Genomic DNA, 21,498 nt, shown 5'->3' on the forward strand with positions numbered 1-21,498 from the left:
GAAAGCGAGCATTCCAACTAAATGTCTACAGAGCCAAATGAACAGAATTCAGCAATATTCCATCCTTTTGAACACATCTGTTAATCCAATCTGAGGAAAACTGCCATTTTCTAAGACCCTTCATAAAGGATGTGAGTCCTCACACCATTGCAATACTTTTTTTTGTACCCTCACCAAGTATTGCTCCCCAGACTTGATATTCTGCTCCAGCTGGGACTAGCCACTTTAAGAGAGCACGCTTTAGGAAAGATGTAGAAGCACTAGAGAGGATGTAGCAGAGAGACCAACATGCATAGACTCAAGAAAGTTGTAGTTGTTCTCCAGTATAGCACAAGACAACTACATTAGTGATGTAGTTGAGAACTTGAGCACTAAGTCTACATCCCTTATAGTTTTAGGTATTGAATTCCACATTTTAGGAGCAGAATTCAAAAAAAGCTGACCTTCCAATTATTTTTGAGGGAGATTGTTTAAATTTAAGAGATTGGCGGAAGAGGGCCTGAGAGCGCGAGCAGGATTATAAAACAAATAGTCACAGACTATTAAGAGCTTTAAAAGCAAGTAAGAGAACTTTAACATCAATTCTAAAAGAGATAGGAAGCCAATGCAGAGCAGTTAGCATAGGACTGATCTGTTCCCTTCTCTTTGTTTTGGTTAAAAATCCTGCAGCGACATTCTGATTGAGTTGAAACTTGTCAGTAGTTTGCTTTGGAAGGCAGTGAAAAGTGTATTGCAGTAATCTAGTCTATTTGATATAAAGGTGTGCATTAGTTTTTCAGCATCAATACATGACAGGAACTATGAGGATATTAGCAAACAGATTGAGTATAGAACCAATCCCAGTGGAGGCATGGCATGGGATAAATATTTGAAAGGGAATAATTAGGGTTGTATGCATTACTCTTACTGAGAGCAGCTTACTGGGCTGTGTGCCTGCTTCTGTGCTATAACCATTCTGTGATTATTTACTGTGTCACATAATTTCTTCGCATTTTTACCCCCTGTCTCTACACTGTTTACTTGCTCACCCATGGCCAATGAAGATCATCCACACCCACCAGAGACTATACAGTTATAAGAATTGAATCAGATTTAGTCAAAATAGCAGACCGAGATTAAGCTATGCTTTTTGACATGCCATGCCAATTATTATCTGATCAAGCATCATACCAATTTTTTTTCTGTGATCAAGGAGCTTAAAAGAAACAAATGCAAGAGGCACATAGCTTTAATAGTGGGAACAGAAGAGAGAATTTGAGAAATATATTGGCCAAATTCTAGAAATTGTATAAAAGCTCGCTGTTCCAGCCATTGTACTAACCGGTAGTGTTTATTTGCAGGGAAACCCAACAGCATCATCCAGTGGGAAGATGGCTATGTGGATCTAACATCCATCCAAAATCCAGTTAGAATTGCTTATGTCCTTGTTGTTCATGGCCGAGCCATCAGGCAGCTTAAGCGGATGATCAAAGCCATCTATCATCAGCGGCATTTCTATTACATCCATGTTGACAAGGTACGCATTCTCAACATCTTAATAGATAGAAGTCTTTGGAAGGCCAGTGAAAAATGCATTCCAGTAATCTGGATTATTCAGTATACAGGCAGGGAACTTTACTTGCTTTGAAACAAAACTCTAAATGGTGTTGAAGTGGATTCAGTTGAATAAATGTATGTTAAAAGCAGGGAATAAATCTTAAAATTGTCGGAACAATGGGTAATTAGACTCCAGAAAATACGCACCTTGAAGGGAAGTACAGGACCAATTCACCAGAGTGATAGAAAAGCAAAATTAAGAAGTTATATACGGAGAAAAGGCAGGAGATACTCTTTGGACGCTGCTGGGGGTATGACCCATCATATCACGGCAGCAGACCCCAGGTTGGTGGCACTGTTGTGGGCTCTGAGACTCAACAGGGACAGGTAAGGTCAGGGAGTGCAGTAGTTTTAGGGGACTTGACAGTTAGAGGGTAGAAAGGAGATTCTATGACCTAAGAAGAAAAAGGATAAGTATGTAACACTTTGGAAGTTAGGATCAAACAAAGCACATGAGAAGTATAAAGAAGTAAGAAAAGAGTTAAAGTACGGAATTAGGAATGCTAGGAGGGGCAATGAAAATTCCTTGGTGAGTAGGATTAGGGTGAATCTCAAGGCATTCTACACATACATCAAGAGCAAGAGGATAATGAGGGAGAGGGTGGGATCACTCATGGATAAAAGCGAAAATATTTGCCTGGATGTGGAGAATGTGAGTGAGGTACTTAATGAGTACTTTGGTTCAGTATTTACCATGGAAAAGCATATGGAGGACCACGAGATCAGTGCTGAGTGTGTAAATACGTAGAGGACAAGGAGAAGGAAGTGTTGGGCCTCCTAATGAGTATTAAGGTGGATCAATCCCCAGGGCCTGATGGGATTTAACCTAGGTAATTAAAAGAGGCAAGAGATGAGATTGCTGGCCCTTGACCAGTATCTTAACATCCTCTCTAGCCACAGGCGAGGTCCTGAAGGATTGGCGAGAGGCTAATGTTGTACCTCTGTTTAAGAAGGGAACAAGGGAAAGTCCAAGGCACGATAGACAGTGAGTCTCAGTTGTAGGGAAATTGCTGGAGAGATAGGATATATGAATATTTGGAAACTCACAGCCTATTTAGGGAGAGCCACCATGGCTTTGTATGTAGCAGGTCATGGCTCACCAACTTGATTGAGTTTATTTGACAAGGTGACGAGGGAGATTGGTAAGGGTAGGGCAGATATTGTTTAGAAAGGTGTTTGACAAAGACCTTCATGGGAGGCTAATCCAGAAGATTATGGTGCAGGGGGTCCCTGGCGAATTGACTGTTTGGATTCGGAACTGGCTTGTGCATAGAAATCAGAGGGTAGCGATTGAAGAGACTTATTCGAGGTAGAGGTCTGTATTGGTGGAGTTCCGCAGGGATCTGTGCTGGGACCTCTGGTTTTTGTGATGCATATAGATGATCTGGATGAAAATGAAGACAGGTAGGTTAATAAATTTGTGGATGATACCAAGCTTGGTGAAGTTGTGGGTAGTGTAGAAGATCGGCAAAGAACACAGCATGATATAGATCAAGGAGTATCACAAACAAAGTGGATGAGCTCAGAGTGTGGATCAGTACTTGGAGCTATGATGTTGTGGCCATTACAGAGACTTGCATGGCTCAGGGGCAGGAATGGCTACATAGAGTGCCAGGCTTTAGATGTTTCAGAAAGGACAAGGAGGGAGGGAAAAGAGCTGGAGGTGTGGGGCTACTGATCAGAGATAGTGTCAAGGCTGTAGAACGGGGAAGCCATGGAGGGATTGTTGAATGAATCTCTGTGGGTGGAAGTTAGAAACAGGACGGGGTCAATAACTCTACTGGGTGTTTTTTTATAGACCACCCAATAGTAACAGGGATATCGAGGAGCAGATAGGGAGACGGATTCTGGAACGGTGCAATAATAAGATTGTCATGATGGGAGATTTTAATTTCCCCAATATTGATTGGCATCTCCCTAGAGCAAGGGGTTTAGATGGGGTGGAGTTTGTTAGGTGTGTTCAGGACAGTTTCTTGACACAATATGTGGATAAGCCTACAGGAGGAGAGGCTGTTTGTGATCTGGTATTGGGAAATGAACCTGGTCAGGTGTCAGGTCTCTCAGCGGGAGAGCATTTGGGAGATAGTGATCAAAATTCTATCTCCTTTACCAGAGCATTGGAGAAGGATAGGAACTGATAAGTTAGGAATGCGTTTAATTGGAGTAAGGGGAAATATGAGGCTATCAGGCAGGAACTTGGAAGCAAAAGTTGGGAACAGATGTTCTCAGGGAAATGTACGGCAGGGAAATGCGGGGGCCCTGGCAGAAATATTTAAAATGTCGCTGTCTATGGGTGAAGTGCCGGAGGATTGGAGAGTGGCTCATGTTGTTCCGTTGTTTAAAAAAGGATCGAAAAGTAATCCGGAAAATTATAGGCCGGTGAGTTTAACGTCAGTAGTAGGTAAGTTATTGGAGGGAGTACTAAGAGACAGAATCTACAAGCATTTGGATAGACAGGGGCTTATTAAGGAGAGTCAACATGGCTTTGTGCGTGGTAGGTCATGTTTGACCAATCTGTTGGAGTTTTTCGAGGAGGTTACCAGGAAAGTGGATGAAGGGAAGGCAGTGGATATTGTCTACATGGACTTCAGTAAGGCCTTTGACAAGGTCCCGCATGGGAGGTTAGTTAGGAAAATTCAGTCGCTAGGTATACATGGAGAGGTGGTAAATTGGATTGGACATTGGCTCGATAGAAGAAGCCAGAGAGTGGTGGTAGAAAATTGCTTCTCTGAGTGGAGGCCTGTGACTAATGGTGTGCCACAGGGATCAGTGCTGGGTCCATTGTTATTTGTCATCTATATCAATGATCTGGATGATAATGTGGTAAATTGGATCAGCAAGTTTGCTGATGATACAAAGATTGGAGGTGTAGTAGACAGTGAGGAAGGTTTTCAGAGCCTGCAGAGGGACTTGGACCAGCTGGAAAAATGGGCTGAAAAATGGCAGATGGAGTTTAATACTGACAAGTGTGAGGTATTGCACGTTGGAAGGACAAACCAACGTAGAACATACAGGGTTAATGGTAAGGCACTGAGGAGTGCAGTGGAACAGAGGGATCTGGGAATACAGATACAAAATTCCCTAAAAGTGTCGTCACAGGTAGATAGGGTCGTAAAGAGAGCTTTTGGTACATTGGCCTTTATTAATCGAAGTATTGAGTATAAGAGCTGGAATGTTATGATGAGGTTGTATAAGGCATTGGTGAGGCCGAATCTGGAGTATTGTGTTCAGTTTTGGTCACCAAATTACAGGAAGGATATAAATAAGGTTGAAAGAGTGCAGAGAAGGTTTACAAGGATGTTGCCGGGACTTGAGAAACTCAGTTACAGAGAAAGGTTGAATAGGTTAGGACTTTATTCCCTGGAGCATAGAAGAATGAGGGGAGATTTGATAGAGGTATATAAAATTATGATGGGTATAGATAGAGTGAATGCAAGCAGGCTTTTTCCACTGAGGCAAGGGGAAAAAAAAACCAGAGGACATGGGTTAAAGGTGAGGGGGGAAAAGTTTAAAGGGAACATTGGGGGGGCTTCTTCACACAGAGAGTGGTGGGAGTATGGAATGAGCTGCCAGACGAAGTGGTAAATGCGGGTTCTTTTTTAACATTTAAGAATAAATTGGACAGATACATGGATGGGAGGTGTATGGAGGGATATCGTCCGTGTGCAAGTCAGTGGGACTAGGCAGAAAATGGTTCGGCACAGCCAAGAAGGGCCAAAGGGCCTGTTTCTGTGCTGTAGTTTCTATGGTTCTATGGTTTAAAAGTGGCAAATGTTCAGGGGATAGTTGCATGGCATTCTGCATAGGTTTGTCTAATGAGACAGGGAAAAGATGGTAGGGTGCAGGAACCGTGGTGTACAAAGGAGTTGAAAATCTCGTCAAGAAGAAAAGCTTAGAAAAGGTTCAGAGAGCTAGGTAATGTTAGAGATCTAGAAAATTATAAGGCTAGCAGGAAGGAGCTTAAGAATGAAATTAGGAGAGCCAGAAGAGGCCATGAGAAGGCCTTGGCGAGCAGGATTAAAAAAAAAAGCCCCTAGGCATTCTACAAGTATGTTAAGAGCAAGAGGATAAGACTTAAGAGAATAGGACCAATCAAGTGTGACAGTGAGAAAGTGTGTACGGAACAGGAGGAGGTAGCCGAGGTGCTTAATGATTACTTTACTTCAATATTCACTACGGAAAAGGACCTTGGTAATCGTAGGGATGACTTACAGTGGACTGAAAAGCTTGAGCATATAGACATTAAGGAAGATGATGTGCAGGAGCTTTTGGAGAGCATCAAGGTAGTTAAGTCATTGGGACCGAACGGGACATACCCCAGGCTACTGTGGGAGGTGAGGGAGGAGATTGCTGAGCCTCTGGCGATGATATTTGCATCATCAATGGGGACGGGAGAGGTCCGGAGGATTGAAGGGTTTCAGATGTTGTTCCCTTATTCAAGAAAGGGAGTAGAGATAGCCCAAGAAATTATTTACCAGTGAGTCGTACTTCAGTGGTTGGTAAGTTGACAGAGAAGATCCTGAGAGGCAGTATTTATGAACATTTGGAGAGGCATAATATGATTAGGAATAGTCAGCATGGCTTTGTCAAGGGCAGGTCGTGCCTTACGAGCCTGATTGCATTTTTTGAGGATGTGACTAAACACATTGAGGAAGGTAGAACAGTAGATGTAGTGTATATGGATTTCAGCAAGGCATTTGATAAGGTACCCCATGCAAGGCTTATTGAGAAAATAAGGAGGCATGGAATCCAAAGGGACCTTTGCTTTGTTGATCCAGAACTGGCTTGTGCACGGAAGGCAAAGAGTGGTTGTAGATGGGTCATATTCTGCATGGAGGCTGGTGACCAGTGGAGTGCCTCAGGGATCTGTTCTGGGACTCCTTCTCTTCGTGACTCTTATAAATGACCTGGATGAGGAAGTGGAGGGATGAGTTAGTAAATTTGCTGATGACACAAAGGTTGGAGGTGTTGTGGATAGTGTGGAGGGTTGTCAGAGGTTACAGCAGGACATCGATAGGATGCAAAACTGGGCTGAAAAGTGGCAGATGGAGTTCAACCCAGGTAAGTGTGAGGTGGTACATTTTGTTGGGTCAGATATGATGGCAGAATATAGTATTAATGGTAAGACTCTTGGCAGTGTGGAGGATCAGAGGGATCTTGGGGTCCAAGTCTATAGGACACTCAAAGCTGCTGCACAGGCTGATTATGAACAGATACTTTGGATCTGTCTTCTCTAGGGAAGACACAAACAATCTCCCAGATATAATAGTGGCCAAAGGACCTAGGGTAATGGATGAACTGAAGGAAATTTATATTAGGCAGGAAAGGTGTTGGATAGACTGTTGGGTCTGAAGGCTGATAAGTCCCCAGGACCTGATGGTCTGCATCCCAGGGTACTTAAGGAGGTGGCTTTAGAAATCGTGGACACATTGTTAATCATTTTCCAATGTTCTATAGATTCAGGGTCAGTTCCTGTGGATTGGAGGGTAGCTAATGTTGTCCCACTTTTCAAGAAAGGAGGGAGAGAGAAAACAGGGAATTATAGACCGGTTAGCCTGACATCAGTGGTGGGAAAGACGCTGAAGTCAATTATAAAAGATGTAATAGCGGCACATTTGGATAGCAGTAACAGGATCGGTCCGAGTCAGCATGGATTTACAAAGGGGAAATCGTGCTTGACTAATCTTCTGGAATTTTTTGAGGATGTAACTATGAAAATGGACAAGGGAGAGCCAGTGGATGTAGTGTACCTGGACTTTCAGAAAGCCTTTGATAAAGTCTCACATGGGAGATTAGTGGGCAAAATTAGGGCACATGGTATTGGGGGCTAAGTACTGACATGGATTGAAAATTGGCTGGCTGACAGGAAACAAAGAGTAGCGATTAACGGGTCCCTTTCGGAATGGCAGGCGGTGACCAGTGGGGTACCACAGGGTTCAGTGCTGGGACCGCAGCTGATTACAATACTATATATATTAATGATTTAGATGAAGGGATTAGAAGTAACATTAGCAAATTTGCAGATGACACAAAGCTGGGTGGCAGTGTGAAATGTGAGGAGGATGTTATGAGAAGGCAGGGTGACTTGGACAGGTTGGGTGAGTGGGCAGATGCATGGCAGATGCAGTTTAATGTGGATCAATGTGAGGTTATCCGCTTTGGTGGTAAGAACAGGAAGGCAGATTATTATTTAAATGGAGTCAAGTTAGGAAAAGGGGAAGTACAACGAGATCTAGGTGTTCTTGTACACCAGTCACTGAAAGCAAGCATGCAGATACAGCAGGCAGTGAAGAAAGCTAATGGCATGCTGGCCTTCATAACAAGGGGAATTGAGTATAGGAGCAAAGAGGTCCTTCTGCAGCTGTACAGGACCCTGGTGAGACCACACCTGGAGTATTGTGTGCAGTTTTGGTCTCCAAATTTGAGGAAGGACACCCTTGCTATTGAGGGAGTGCAGCATAGGTTCACAAGGCTAATTCCCGGGATGGCGGGACTGTCATATATTGAAAGATTGGAGCAACTGGGCTTGTATACACTGGAATTTAGAAGGATGAGAGGGGATCTGATTGAAACATATAAGATTATGAAGGGATGGGACACGCTGGAGGCAGGAAGCATGTTCCCGCTGATGGATGAGTCCAGAACCAGAGGCCACAGTTTAAGAATAAGGGGTAGGCCATTTAGAACGGAGTTGAGGAAAAACTTTTTCACCCAGAGAGTGGTGGATATGTGGTATGCTCTGCCCCAGAAGGCAGTGGAGGCTAAGTCTCTGGATGCTTTCAAGAAAGAGATGGATAGAGGTCTTAAAGATGGGAGAATCAAAGGTGATGGGGATAAGGCAGGAACTGGATACCGATTGTGGATGATCAGCCATGATTACAGTGAATGGCGGTGTTGGCTCGAAGGGCCGAATGGCCTACTCCTGCACCTGTTGTCTGTAAGAAGGCATATGATGTATTGGCCTTTATCAACCGTAGTATTGAGTTTAAGAGCCGAGATATAATGTTACAGCTATATCAGACCCCACTTGGAGTACTGTGCTCAGTTCTGGTCACCTCACTGCAGGAAGGATGTGTAAACTATAGAAAGGGTGCAGAGGAGATTTACAAGAATGCTGCCTGGATTGGGGAGCATGCCTTATGAGAATAGTTGAGTGAACTTGGGCTTTTTCCCTTGGAGTGACGGAGGATGAGAAGTGACTTGACAGAAGTGTATATGATGATGAGAGGCATCGATCATGTCAGAGGCTTTTGACTGACAGCAGAGGTGCTTGGAAGTAAGTACAGAGGAGATGTCAGGGGTAAGTTTTTTCCGCTGAGTGGTGAGTGTATCGAATGGGCTGCTGGCGACAGTGGTAGAGGCAGATACAATCGGATCTTTTAAGAGACTCCTGGATAGGTACATGGAGCTTGGAAAAATAGAGGGCTATGGGTAACCCGAGGTCATTTCTAAAGTAAGGACATGTTCAGCACAGCATTGTGGGCCGAAGAGCCTGTATTGTGCAGTAGGTTCTCTGCGTTGCTTTCTATGTTTCTAGATTATTTGCAGATATGGGCTGAAAAATGGCAGATGGAGCAAAACCCAGATGAGTGCACCTTGGTAGGGTAGATGCAAGGAGACAGTGTACTATTAAGGACAAGATCCTTAACAGTTTTGCTGAGCAAAGAGAACATGGGATCCAGGTTCATAGCTCCTTGAAAGTATCTGCACAGTTTGGTTTCGTGGTTAAGAATGTTTTTGGGATGCTTGCTTTTATTAGTTGAGACAATGCGTTCAAAAATCAAGAGATTATGTTGTAACTTTATAAATCATCTGGAGTATTGCGCATAGTTCTGGTAGGAAGGACGTTGAGGCTTTGGAGATGGTGCAGAAAAGATTTACCAGGGTGCTTCTGGTTTAGAGGACATGTGATTTAACGAGAGGTTGTATAAACTTGTATTGTTTCCTCTGGAGCATGGAGGTAGGAGGAGATCTGACTATGAGAGGCATAGACAGAGTGGACAGAGAGTATTTGCTTCCCCGAGTTGAAATGTCTAATACCAGGGGGCGAGGGGGTAGGTTCAAGGGAGATGTGAGGGGTAAATTTTTTACTCGGAGAGGTGGATGCCTGGAATGTGCTACCTGGTATGGTGGTAGAGGCAAATACATTCGAGGCTTTTAAGAGATGTTTGGATAGGTACATGGATATAAGGAAGACGGAGGGATATGGACATTGTGTAGTTCAGACAGATTAGTGTTTGGGTGTTTTTGATTTGCTTTTTATCTGGTTGGTGCAACATTGTGACTGAATATGGCCTGCTACTGTGTTCTACTGTTTTATGTTCTATGAGATTGTGGCTAGAGGGAAAATGGATCAGCCATGATGAAATGGTGGAGCAGACTTGATGGGCCAAATGGCCTAATCCTGCTTCTATATCCCATGGTTTTATATGTATTTAAAATGATTAATGAAAGCAGTCAAGAGTAAGGTGTGAAGTGCTTTAAATAAAAGCTGGGTCCTTAAGGATTGAAATTACAAAGGGTCATTCAGAGTCACAATTCCTTTGTAGTCTTACTTTCTGACTTTCTGTACCCCTGGAAATTTGTTACAAAGGGTGATAATTTTTTTTGTTGATTGATGAATTAAAGGAATTGGTAAACAGATAAAGATAATGATCCACCATAATCAAGTAGGGTGTCATCGAGCAATACAGTAGGGTTACAGGTCTTTCCGGCCAGCCAGTCTATGCTGACTACAGTGCCCACCCAGGTAGTCCTCGTTTACTGTGTTTGTCCACATCCCTCTGTGGTGAAACAGTGCTTCAGCTGAAAGGCCTAAATGTGTTTCTGTCTTTCCAAGTAGTATTGTTGTTGTTGGAATTAGATGAAAGAATGAACAGCAGATGCTGGAAATCTGGAACAAAAACGAAGTGCTGAAAAAACTCAGCAACTGTGGAAAGAGAAACAGACAATTTTTGGGGTCCATGATGTTACATCAAAATTGACAACAAAGTGGTGCCCACTCAAAACATTGATTATTTCCTTTTCCAGAAATGCTGTCTTTTGCAGTTTGCTGAGTTTTTCAGCATTTTGTTTCTTTTGGTTCTGTCGGCTGCGTGAGTCTAGGGAGGACCATAAGACAAAGGAGCAGAAGTCGGCCATTCAGCCCGTCGAGTCTGCCATTTCATCATGAGCTGATCCATTCTCCCATTTAGTCCCACTGCCCCGCCTTCTCACCATAACCTTTGATGCCCGGGCTACTCAGATACCTATCAATCTCTGCCTTAAATACACCCAATGACTTGGCCTCCACTGCCACCCGTGGCAACAAATTCCATAGATTCAGCACCCTCTGGCTAAAAAAATTTCTTGGCATCTCTGTTCTGAATGGGTGCCCTTCAATCCTTAAGTCATGCCCTCTGGTACTAGACTCCCCCATCACGGGAAACAATCCCTGGCCCTGCCAAACATGTGAGATTGAGGCGCAAGCCCACCCCAAATCCCCCTGTTTGTGTAGAACCTGCATGATTTGTTACCCTGTTACAGATAAGTGCCACCAGATAACAGACAGTACACCAGTTACAATTAAAAGATTTAGCTTTATAATTCCTAATTTGACTAAAGGGTTAGAAAAGAAAGAACAAAAAAGAAAAGGGCCTATTTTACTGTAAAAGTCTAATGTGCACAAGTTGGAGCTCGCTGTTTTCCCTTTGCCGATCCTCCTTCGATCTCATCCCGGGTTTTCTCGAATCATGGCCCCGTTCGGGGTCAAATCCTACGACCTCTTCTCGCCAGCATCTTCTCTCTTCATCTCCTCAACAAAAGACCCCAAGCCCCACCTTAGTGTCCCTCACCGGAGAAACCTCCCCTTAATCTGGCCATCCTAATTCGATGGCATACAATTCTCCTATCTCTTATCTTCAACAGTAACCCAAACAAGCAGCTTGCAGAGAACAGCACAAAAATCAAATACAGAACAGTATAACAGTAAAATAATATGAACCAGAGCATTACATTTTCTATCAAAGGAAGGATATTATTCTGACCTAACTGAAATGGAATTAATGTCGCAATTTGATATGCTTCGAGTTGAATTGGCATTTCAAATTCTGGGTTTAAGCATTGTAAGGTACATAACTAGAGTCATTCAGGGCTGATTATCCTGCTTTCGAACTTGTAAAGAAAAGATTTATCTGTAATGATGCCAAGAGGGACTTCGGTAAACTAGATAGGCTGGTGAAGCTTGGCTGTTTTCCTTGGAACAGGAAGTCTCAAACAGATGTTGTGGAGGTATTCAAGCCACAAAAGGCATTGGAACCACAAGAGACCACAGATATTGAAATATAGAGCAACAAACAGTCTACTGGAGGAACTTAGCTGCTCGAGCAGCATCTGTGGAAGAAAGGAATTGTCGACTTTTTGGGTCGAAACCCTATATAAAGACTAAGGCTATGTCCACACTAGACTGGATAAATCCGTAACCGAAGCCTTTTCTCTTTGTTTTGACCCTCCGTCCACACTGAAACGGTGTTTTCCTTCCCCAAAAACGGAGCTTTTCTACAATGCTCTCCGGAGCGTTTAAATCTGAAAACGCCGGCTGGGCGTTGTAGTGTGTACGGGGTAACCAGAGGTTTTAAAAAACCTGTCGTCCCTTTCATCGGTGAAGAGACTATGGCTGTAGGAAGTGTTTCCAGGGTGACCCCTCTGTGGGAGTGGGGAAGATGTTGGTGAGGCCACCAGGGGGTCTGTGTGTCTGTATGTGTAGCTATTGTAGTGTCTGTGAGACTGGTACTGTGTCATGAAAAGTACTGGGGGGGAGCCATCATATTCCTCATCATTGCAAGTCCCTCTGCAACAGAGTTGTCAATTTTTCAATGTTCGTCATCAGCCGGGTCATACTGTCCGTGAACTCCCTGTCAGTTGCCTCCATATGCTCCAATATTTGTTTTTTTCAGTTTTAAGTCCTCCTGCGCGAGAGCCATCAGCTGTCCGTCGTTTGACAATTTCCTTTTAAGTTTTTCTAGTCTGTAACTGGACAAACGCGCACCAAGTATACTGTTTCCTCTTTGCTTGTTTTCTGTGTGTCCTGTGCATGCCCAGTAGGAGGAGATTCGCCCAAATACCGGTTTTAATGTGGATGGAGGTATTTTCAAAAACGCCTGGCATGGACGCCTATCGTTATTATGCGAAGCCGGCGTTTTCAAAATTATCCGGTCTAGTGTGGACGTAGCCTGAGTAGATAGAGAGAAACTGTTCCTGCTGGTGGAGTACTGGAGAGGTAGGGGACGTAGAATGAAGATTATTAGCAGACATGAGGACAACTTTGTTAATGGATAAAGTTAGAAGGCACTGTGAGGGGTGCGAAGCGGAGGCAGAGTTCATTGCTCTGTAGGAGGCTGGATACGAGCAGCAGTGCTCTTTGAGTCATCAGTTACTAATCCATTCAGTAGTGCTGCAGCAACAACTTCGCTCTCAGCATCAACAAGATCAAGTCAGGAGAACACACACCAGTCCTTGTAGAGGGTTCAGAAGTGGGTGTGCAGCTTTAAGTTCCTGAGTGTCAGCATCTCTTAAGGATCTGTCTTAGGCCCAACATATTGATGCAATTATGAAGCAGGCCTACCAACAGTTTTACTATGGTATTAGTATCAGTTTTTGTCTATTATTATCATATGTACCATGATACAGTGAAAAACTTGTTTTGCACACTGTTCATAAAGATCAGATGTTGATAGTGTTCTGGTGCAGTGTGTTGAAACTCTGACTAAACACCAAGTTAAACCGGAGCCAATGAAGAGTCATAGTAAGGTTAAGCACTTACTGTTCACTCTTCCACATTAACATCGTATGGTGAAAACTGTTGATAAAAAAATACAAACATATACAGCGTCTGTTTCATTCTGGAGACCACTTGCGCTCTCTTCTTTTAGCGAGTGTCTCCAGCCGCCCCGAGTAGCGGGCAAGGGGTTTGTGTCAAACCGCCGCTGGGCTCGAGCCGACCCCACGTTTGAAATTGAAAAGCCGGCACGCGTGCTTCCTTAACAGAAACTGCGTTAATATTTTTACTTCAAATACATTCTGACAGCGTTGCTTCTATAATGTTTCTTTGTGGGTAGACACGGAGCTCTTCACGATCATGCTGCATGCATGGCACCCACTTTTACACCTTCCCGAACCAGAGGTTACACATAAGACGCAGCAAAACCGGAGATGATGTCATCACATGCCGTGATATACCATAGACAATGAATTTACCTTTGTTAAACTGTAACATAGTTATCAACCTTTAACTTTAACTAGAAAATAGTTACAAACAAATCATTTAAAGCGTAGACCCAACAAAGTCAAATAATGCCTTAAGGGCAACACAATGGTATTAGTGTCAGTTTTTGTCTATTATTATCATATGTACCATGATACAGTGAAAAACTTGTTTTGCACACTGTTCGTAAAGATCAGATGTTGATAGATTCTTAATTAGTCAGGGTATGAAGGGATACTGGGAGAAGGCGGGAGACTGGGGCTAAGAGGGAAAATGGATCAGTCATGATGAACTCGAAGGGCAAGTGGCCTAATTTTGCTCCTTTATCCTATGGTCTTGTCTTGTCTAAGACGGTGATAATAAATCTGATTCTGAAAAGACCATGAAACTGAATGTGCATGATGGGAAAATGGGTCTGATGTAGTTTACACAGCAACGAACGCTGTGTCCAGAATGGTTTACTTTCACAGACAGTCACTGAAAGTAAATCAGTCGCATTTCCAGGCCTTCTACAAAATAGAAGATTTTTTCCATTGGAAACATAGTCTGCAGTTCAGTTAATCAGGAGTTTATCCAATTTAAAGTTAAAACCATGCAGATAAACAGTATCACTGGGTCAGTAATGAATTACAAGATCTCAATGGACTACCCAGTGAAGTGCTGAGTTTGTGTTTCTGTCCCGGTGCAAGGATCACTGAAGAATAGCTGGGACCTGTAGCCTCTCCTTAATGCAGTGGTTTGCACTAAAACGCTTATATGCTTTGTCATTCAGATCCATAAACTTACCTCACTGATGTTTGCCTCTGGGCAAAGCCCTGTTAGTGATTTTCTCAAAATCTGCAAAAGTCAAGACACTCCTGCCCTGATGTCCACCACTAAATTGCTGCAACACTTCTGAAGTCAGCCTGGGACCTAAAATATCCCTTACTCTATTATTACAAACATCGGGTGGCAAATCCTGGTTTATTGAGGAGTGCAGAACGACGTGCTGTGAATTAAGTATGCCGAAAAGACAGGCAAATAAGCAGTATAGAACAAAAAGTCGAAAGAGCAACCAACAAAGTAATGTGGGAACAAGCCATTCAGCCTTTTGTGCCTGGCCTGAAACTTTCAATAAAATTATTGCTGATGTTTTACCTGAAGTAACTCCATAAATGCTTATTCTCTTAATATTAAAACCTTATAATCTCTGATTTGACTCGGAAGGCAAAGAGAGGAGATGCATGCTTTATTGCATGGCAGTTCTATCAAACTTGTGTTCCCCTGACTTGGAACACCTAATGGTCATACTAAGATAAGGAATGCCTACTGTTCCTTGTCCAGATCGTATTTGGCTGTCTTTCTACTGCAAGCAGGCAGAGGCTAAAAAGTAAAGCTCCAGAAATTAGGACAACAAAGGGTTGGTCATGGGAGACAGAGGACTGATTACAGGATTGCATTGGGTCAGTGGACTGTGCTGTGTCCAAGCAGACATCTAGAGATCTGATTGAATACACCGTGGTTGTAATGGATTTTATTAAAATAGCTGTTGATGAATGTGTCCCCACTAAACCATTCAGCGTCTTCCCCAATCTGAAGTCCTGGATGAACCCTGAGATCAGAAATCTGCTGAGGGCCAGATCAGAGACAGTCAAGTTAAGAGACCAAGGAAGCTACAAGAGGTGCAGGTATGATCGCTGGAAAGCCATCTCACTGGTGAAGTGGATATTCCAGACCAAACTTGAATCACAAGGAATGGTCGACAGCTGTGGCAGGATTTGAATGCTGTCAGCTCTTATAAAGTTAAATGAAGCAACATGGGAGACAGCGGGGCTTCACTTCCAGATGAGCTTAATGCCTTCTATGCTTGCTTTCATCGTCAGAATATGGAGTCATAGTCATACTCATACTTTATTGACCCGGGGGAAATTGGTTTTCATTACAGTTGCACCATAAATAATAAATAGTCATAGAACCATAAATAGTTAAATAGTAATATGTAAATTATGCCAGTAAATTATGAAATAAGTTCAGGACCAGCCTATCGGCACAGGGTGTCTGACCCTCCAAGGGAGGAGTTGTAAAGTTTGATGGCCACAGGCAGGAATGACATCCTATGACGCTCTGTGCTGCATCTTGGAGGAATGAGTCTCTGGCTGAATGTACTCCTGTGCCCACCCAGTACATTATGTAGCGGATGGGAGACATTGACCAAGATGGCATGCAACTTAGACAGCATCCTCTTTTCAGACACCACCGTGAGAGAGTCCAGTTCCATCCCTCATTGGAGGAACCAATGAACTCCCACATCCCCCCAATGATTCTTTGATTTCAGTCTCTGGAGCTGATGTGCAGGCTGCCTCCAGGAGGGTGAATCCAAGGAAAGGTTGTAGAACAGATAGGGTACCTGGCCATGTACTAAAGACCTGTGCTGATCGTCAGGCTGCTGTGTTCACTGAGACTTTGAATGTGTAACCACAGCAGTGTGCGGTACCCACCTGCTTCAAGCAACACCGACAGAGCGCTGGAGGAACTCAGCAGGCCAGGCAGAATCGATAGATAAGAGTAAACGGTCTGGCCCGAAACTTTGTTTACTCTTTTCCATTGAGGATATTTGGCCTGCTGAGTTCCTCTAGCATTTTGTAGGTGTTGCTTTGGATTTCCAGCATTTGTATATTTTCTCATGTTTGTGGTACTCCCATCTGCTTCAAGCAGGTTTCAATTATACTGGTGCCCAAGAAGAGTGTGGTGACTTGCCTCAGTGATTATCGCCCAGTTGCACTTACATCTACAGCGATGAAGTGTTTTGAGAGCTTGGTGATGAAACATACCAGCTCCTGCCTAGAGGCGATTTGGATCCATTCCAATTTGCCGACCCAAACAACAGGTCCACAGCAGATGCCACTTCATTGGTTCTTCACTCAATCCTGAAACACCTGGACAGGAAAGATACATACATCAGGATGCTCTTGATTGACTACAGCTCAACATTTAAAACCATCATCCCCTCAAAAGCTAATCAATAAGCTCTAAGACCTTGGCTTCAATACTTCCTTGTGCAATTGGATCCTGAATTTCCTCACTTGTAGATCCCAGTCAGTTTAGATGAGCAACAACATCTCCTCCACAATCTCCATCAGCACTGGTGCACCACAAGGCTGTGTGCTTTACACTTATGACGGTGTGGCTGAGCACAGCTCCAATGCCGTATTCAAGTTTGCTGATAACGCCACTGTCGTGGGCGTCGTCTTGTGGGCTGAATCAAAGGTGGTAAAGAATCAGCATATAGGAGGGAGACTGAAAATCTGGCCAAGTGATGTCATAACAACAACCTCTCACTCAAAGTCAGCAAGACCAAGGAACTGATTATATACTTCTGGAGGTGGAAACCAGAGGTCCATGAGCCAGTCCTCATCGGAGCATCAGGGGTAGAAAGAGTGAGCAACTTTAAATTCCAAGGTGTTCCTTTTTCAGAGGGCCTGTCCTGGGTCCAGCACGCAAGCGCAATTGCGAAAAAAACACAGCAGCGCTACTTCCTTAGGAGCTTGTGGAAATTTAACATGACATCCAAAATTTTGACAGATGTCTATAGATGTGTACTGGAAAGTGTATTGACTGCCGCATCACAGACTGGAATGGAAGCACCAATGCCTTTAAGTGGAAAATCATACGAAAAGTAGTGGATTCAGTCCAGCACATCACATCACAGATAAAGCCTTCCCAACCACTGAGCATATCTACATGAAATACTGTTGTAGGAAAGCTGCGTCCATCATCTGGGATCCCCACCACTCTGATCGCTGCTGCCATCAGGTAGAAGGTACAAGATCCTCAGGACTCACACCACCATCAACAGTTACTACCTCTCAACCATCAGGCATTTGAATAGAAGGGGATAACTACACTCAACTTCACTTGCCCCCATCATTGGTTCACACAACCAATGACCTCACTTTCAAGGACTCTTTATCTCATGTTCTCATCATGGATTGATACCTGGAAATATGATGTTGTAGCTATTAGTGAAACGTTGTTGCAGGAGGGGTGTGATTGGCAACTAAATATCCCAGGATTTCGTTGCTTCAGGGGTGATAGAATCGGAGGGACAAGAGGGGGAGGTGTTGCATTGCTTGTCAGAGAAAATATTACAGCAGTGCTTTGGCAGGATAGATTAGAGGGCTCGTCTAGGGAGGCTATTTGGGTGGAATTGAGGAATAGGAAGGGTGTAGTAACGCTTACAGGGGCGTATTATAGACCACCTAATGGGGACCGAGAACTGGAGGAGCAAATTTGTAAGGAGACAGCAGATATTTGTAGGAAGCACAAGGTTGTGATTGTGGGAGATATTAATCTTCCACACTTAGACTGGGAAGCCCATTCTGTAAAAGGGCTGGGTGGTTTGGAGTTCGTCAAATGTGTGCAAGATAGTTTTTTGCAGCAATACATAGAGGTACCAACTAGAGAAGGGGCAGTGTTGGATCTCCTATTAGGGAATGAGATAAGGCAGGTGACGGAGGTATGTGTTGGGGAGCACTTCAGGTCCAGTGATCACAATACCATTAGTTTCAATATAATTATGGAGAAAGATAGGACTGGACCCAGGGTAGGGTTGAGATTTTTGGTTGGAGAAAGGCTAACTTTGAGGAGATGTGAAAGGCTTTAGAAGGAGTGGATTGGGACAATTTGTTTTATGGGAAGGATGTAATGGAGAAATGGAGGTCATTTAAAGGTGAAATTTTGAGGGTACAGGATCTTTATGTTTCTGTTAGGTTGAAAGGAAAGGTTAAAAGTTTGAGAGAGCTATGGTTTTCAAGGGATATAGGAAACTTGGTTCGGAAAAAGAGAAGGATTTACAATAAATGTAGGCAGCTTGGAGTTAATAAGGTGCTTGAGGAATATAAAGAATGTAAAAAGAATCTTAAGAAAAAAATTAGAAAAGCTAAAAGAAGATACGAGGCAGCTTTAGCAAGTAAGGTGAAAATAAATCCAAAGGGCTTCTACAGTTATATTAATAGCAAAAGGATAGTGAGGGATAAAATTGGTCCCTTAGAGAATCAGAGTGGACAGTTATGTGTGGAGCCAAAAGAGATGGGGGAGATTTTGAACAATTTCTTTTCTTCAGTATTCACTAAGGAGAAGGATATTGAATTGTGTAAGGTAAACAAAACAAGAAGGGTAGTTATGGAAAGTATGACAATTAAAGAAGAGGACGTACTGGTGCTTTTAAGGAATATAAAAGTGGATTAGTCTCCGGGTCCAGACAAGATATTCCCTAGGACCTTCAGGGAAGTTAGTGTGGAAATAGCAGGGGCTCTGACAGAAATATTTCAAATGTCATTAGAAATGGGGATGGTGCCGGAGGATTGGCGTATTGCTCATGTGGTTCCACTGTTTAAAAAGGGTTCTAAGAGTAAACCTGGCAATTATCGGCCTGTGAGTTTGACGTCAGTGGTGGGTAAATTGATGGAAAGTATTCTTAGAGATGGTATATATAATTATCTGGATAGACAGGGTCTAATTAGGAACAGTCAACATGGATTTGTGCGTGGAAGGTCATGTTTGACAAATCTTATTGAATTTTTTGATGAGGTTACTAGGAAATTTGACGAGGGTAAAGCAGTGGATGTTGTCTATATGGACTTCAGTAAGGCCTTTGACAAGGTTCCACACGGAAGGTTAGTTAGGAAGATTCAATCGTTAGGCATTAATATCAAAGTAGTAAAATGGATTCAGCAGTGGCTAGGTGAGAGACGCCAGAGAGCAGTGGTGGATAACTGTGTGTCAGATTGGAGGCCGGTGTGTAGTGGTGTGCCTCAGGGACCTGTACTGGGTCCAATGTTGTTTGTCATATACATTAATGATCTGGATGATGGGGTGGTAAATTGGATTAGTAAGTATGCAGGTGATACTAAGATAGGTGGCGTTGTGGATAATGAAGTAGGTTTTCAAAGCTTGCAGAGAGATTTAGGCCAGTTAGAAGAGTGGGCTGAAAGATGGCAGATGGAGTTTAATGTTGAAAAGTGTGAGGTGCTACATTTTGGTAGGACTAATCAAAATAGGACATAATCTCATGTGGATAGGGTGGTGAAGAAAGCTTTTGGTATGCTGGCCTTTATTAATCAGAGCATTGAATATAGGAGTTGGGATGTAATGTTGAAATTGTATAAGGCATTGGTAAGGCCAAATTTGGAGTACTGTGTACAGTTTTGGTCACCGAATTATAGGAAAGATGTCAGTAAAATTGAGAGAGTACAGAGGAGGTTTACTAAAATGTTGCCTGGGTTTCATCTCCTAAGTTACAGAGTAAGGTTGAACAAGTTAGGTCTTTATTCTTTGGAGCGTAGGAGATTGAGAGGGGACTTGATAGAGGTGTTTAAAATTATGAGGGGGATTGATAGAGTTGACGTGGATAGGCTTTTTCCATTGAGAATGGGGGAGATTCAAACAAGAGGACATGAGTTGAGAGTTAAAGGGCAAAAGTTTAGGGGTAACATGAGGGGGAACTTCTTTACTCAGAGAGTGGTGGCTGTGTGGAATGAGCTTCCAGCAGAAGTGGTTGAGGCAGGTTCGATGTTGTTGTTTAAAGTTAAATTGGATAGCTATATGGACAGGAAGAGAATGGAGGATTATGGACCGAGTGAGGGTCGGTGGGACGAGGTGAGATTAGGAGTTCGGCACGGACTAGAAGGACCGAGATGGCTTGTTTCCGTGCTGTAATTGTTTTATGGCTATATGGTTATTTATTGCTATTTATTTATATTGTCATTTGTACAGTTTGTTTTTTTGCACTCCAGTTGATCTTTCATTGATTCTGAAATAGTTACTATTGTATGGATTTGCTGAGTATGCCCACAGGAAAATGAATCTCAGGGTTGTATATGGTGACATGTATGTACTTTCACAATAAAATTTACTGAGCTTTCATTATACTCAGTTGCCTAGCTTCTTGGAGAGAAAATTCCAAATGTCAAACACCATTAGGGTGAAATAATTTCTCTCACATCAGCTGTGATGGTCAGCTTCTTATTCTAAGGACATGGTCAGTGGCTACAGAAATGCAGGCAAGAGAGGCATCACTACTGCAACTACCTCTTCAAGCTCTGTCAGAATTTTACCTGCTTCAATAAGACCAGCTGTTACTTGTTTTAGCTACAAGTATTTCCTCCTTCAGACAGAGAACCCAGATCTGTAAAAAAAATATTTCCTGGTACTTTTTCACCAACACCCTATAGAATACCAATCAATTGTGTTTACTTTAGTACTCAAATTATCTTGCAATAAATGCTATTGTACTGTTTGCATTGCTAATTACTTGCTATTAACTGTATGTTAACTTTGTGTCTGTGCATATGAATACTCAAGTTCCTGTGGAAACCAACACCTCTCAATCTCACAATTTTATAAAAAACATACTTCTCTGTCTTTATCAGTGTGATTGGTTTATTATTGTCACCTGCTGAAATGCAGTGAAAAGCCTTTGTTTGCGTGCCACCCAGGAAGATCACAAGTACATCGAATTAGTACAAAAGGAAAACAGTAACAAAACGCAGAATATAGTGTCACAGTTTCAGAGAAAGTGCAGTGCATCTATACGTTAATGTGTGATAGATATAGCGTCTTATGTTTTCACGGTATCTTGTATTTGCTTTGTTCTCATTCACTTACTTAACAAGGCTATATGA

At 42.9% G+C, this 21,498-nt stretch overlaps 1 protein-coding gene across 3 annotated transcripts in view; it reads left to right on the forward strand.

Moving 5' to 3' along the window:
* Positions 1–21,498, forward strand: part of xylt2 (xylosyltransferase II) — a 312,882-nt gene that overhangs the window by 137,847 nt on the left and 153,537 nt on the right. For all 3 annotated transcript variants that reach the window (XM_072242003.1, XM_072242005.1, XM_072242004.1), the window contains one exon: positions 1,341–1,516. In XM_072242003.1, the coding sequence (XP_072098104.1) occupies positions 1,341–1,516 (176 nt within the window). The remainder of the gene's footprint in view (positions 1–1,340; positions 1,517–21,498) is intronic.

This window comes from Mobula birostris, chromosome 24, assembly GCF_030028105.1.
Source record: "Mobula birostris isolate sMobBir1 chromosome 24, sMobBir1.hap1, whole genome shotgun sequence".
Lineage (NCBI taxonomy): Eukaryota > Metazoa > Chordata > Chondrichthyes > Myliobatiformes > Myliobatidae > Mobula > Mobula birostris.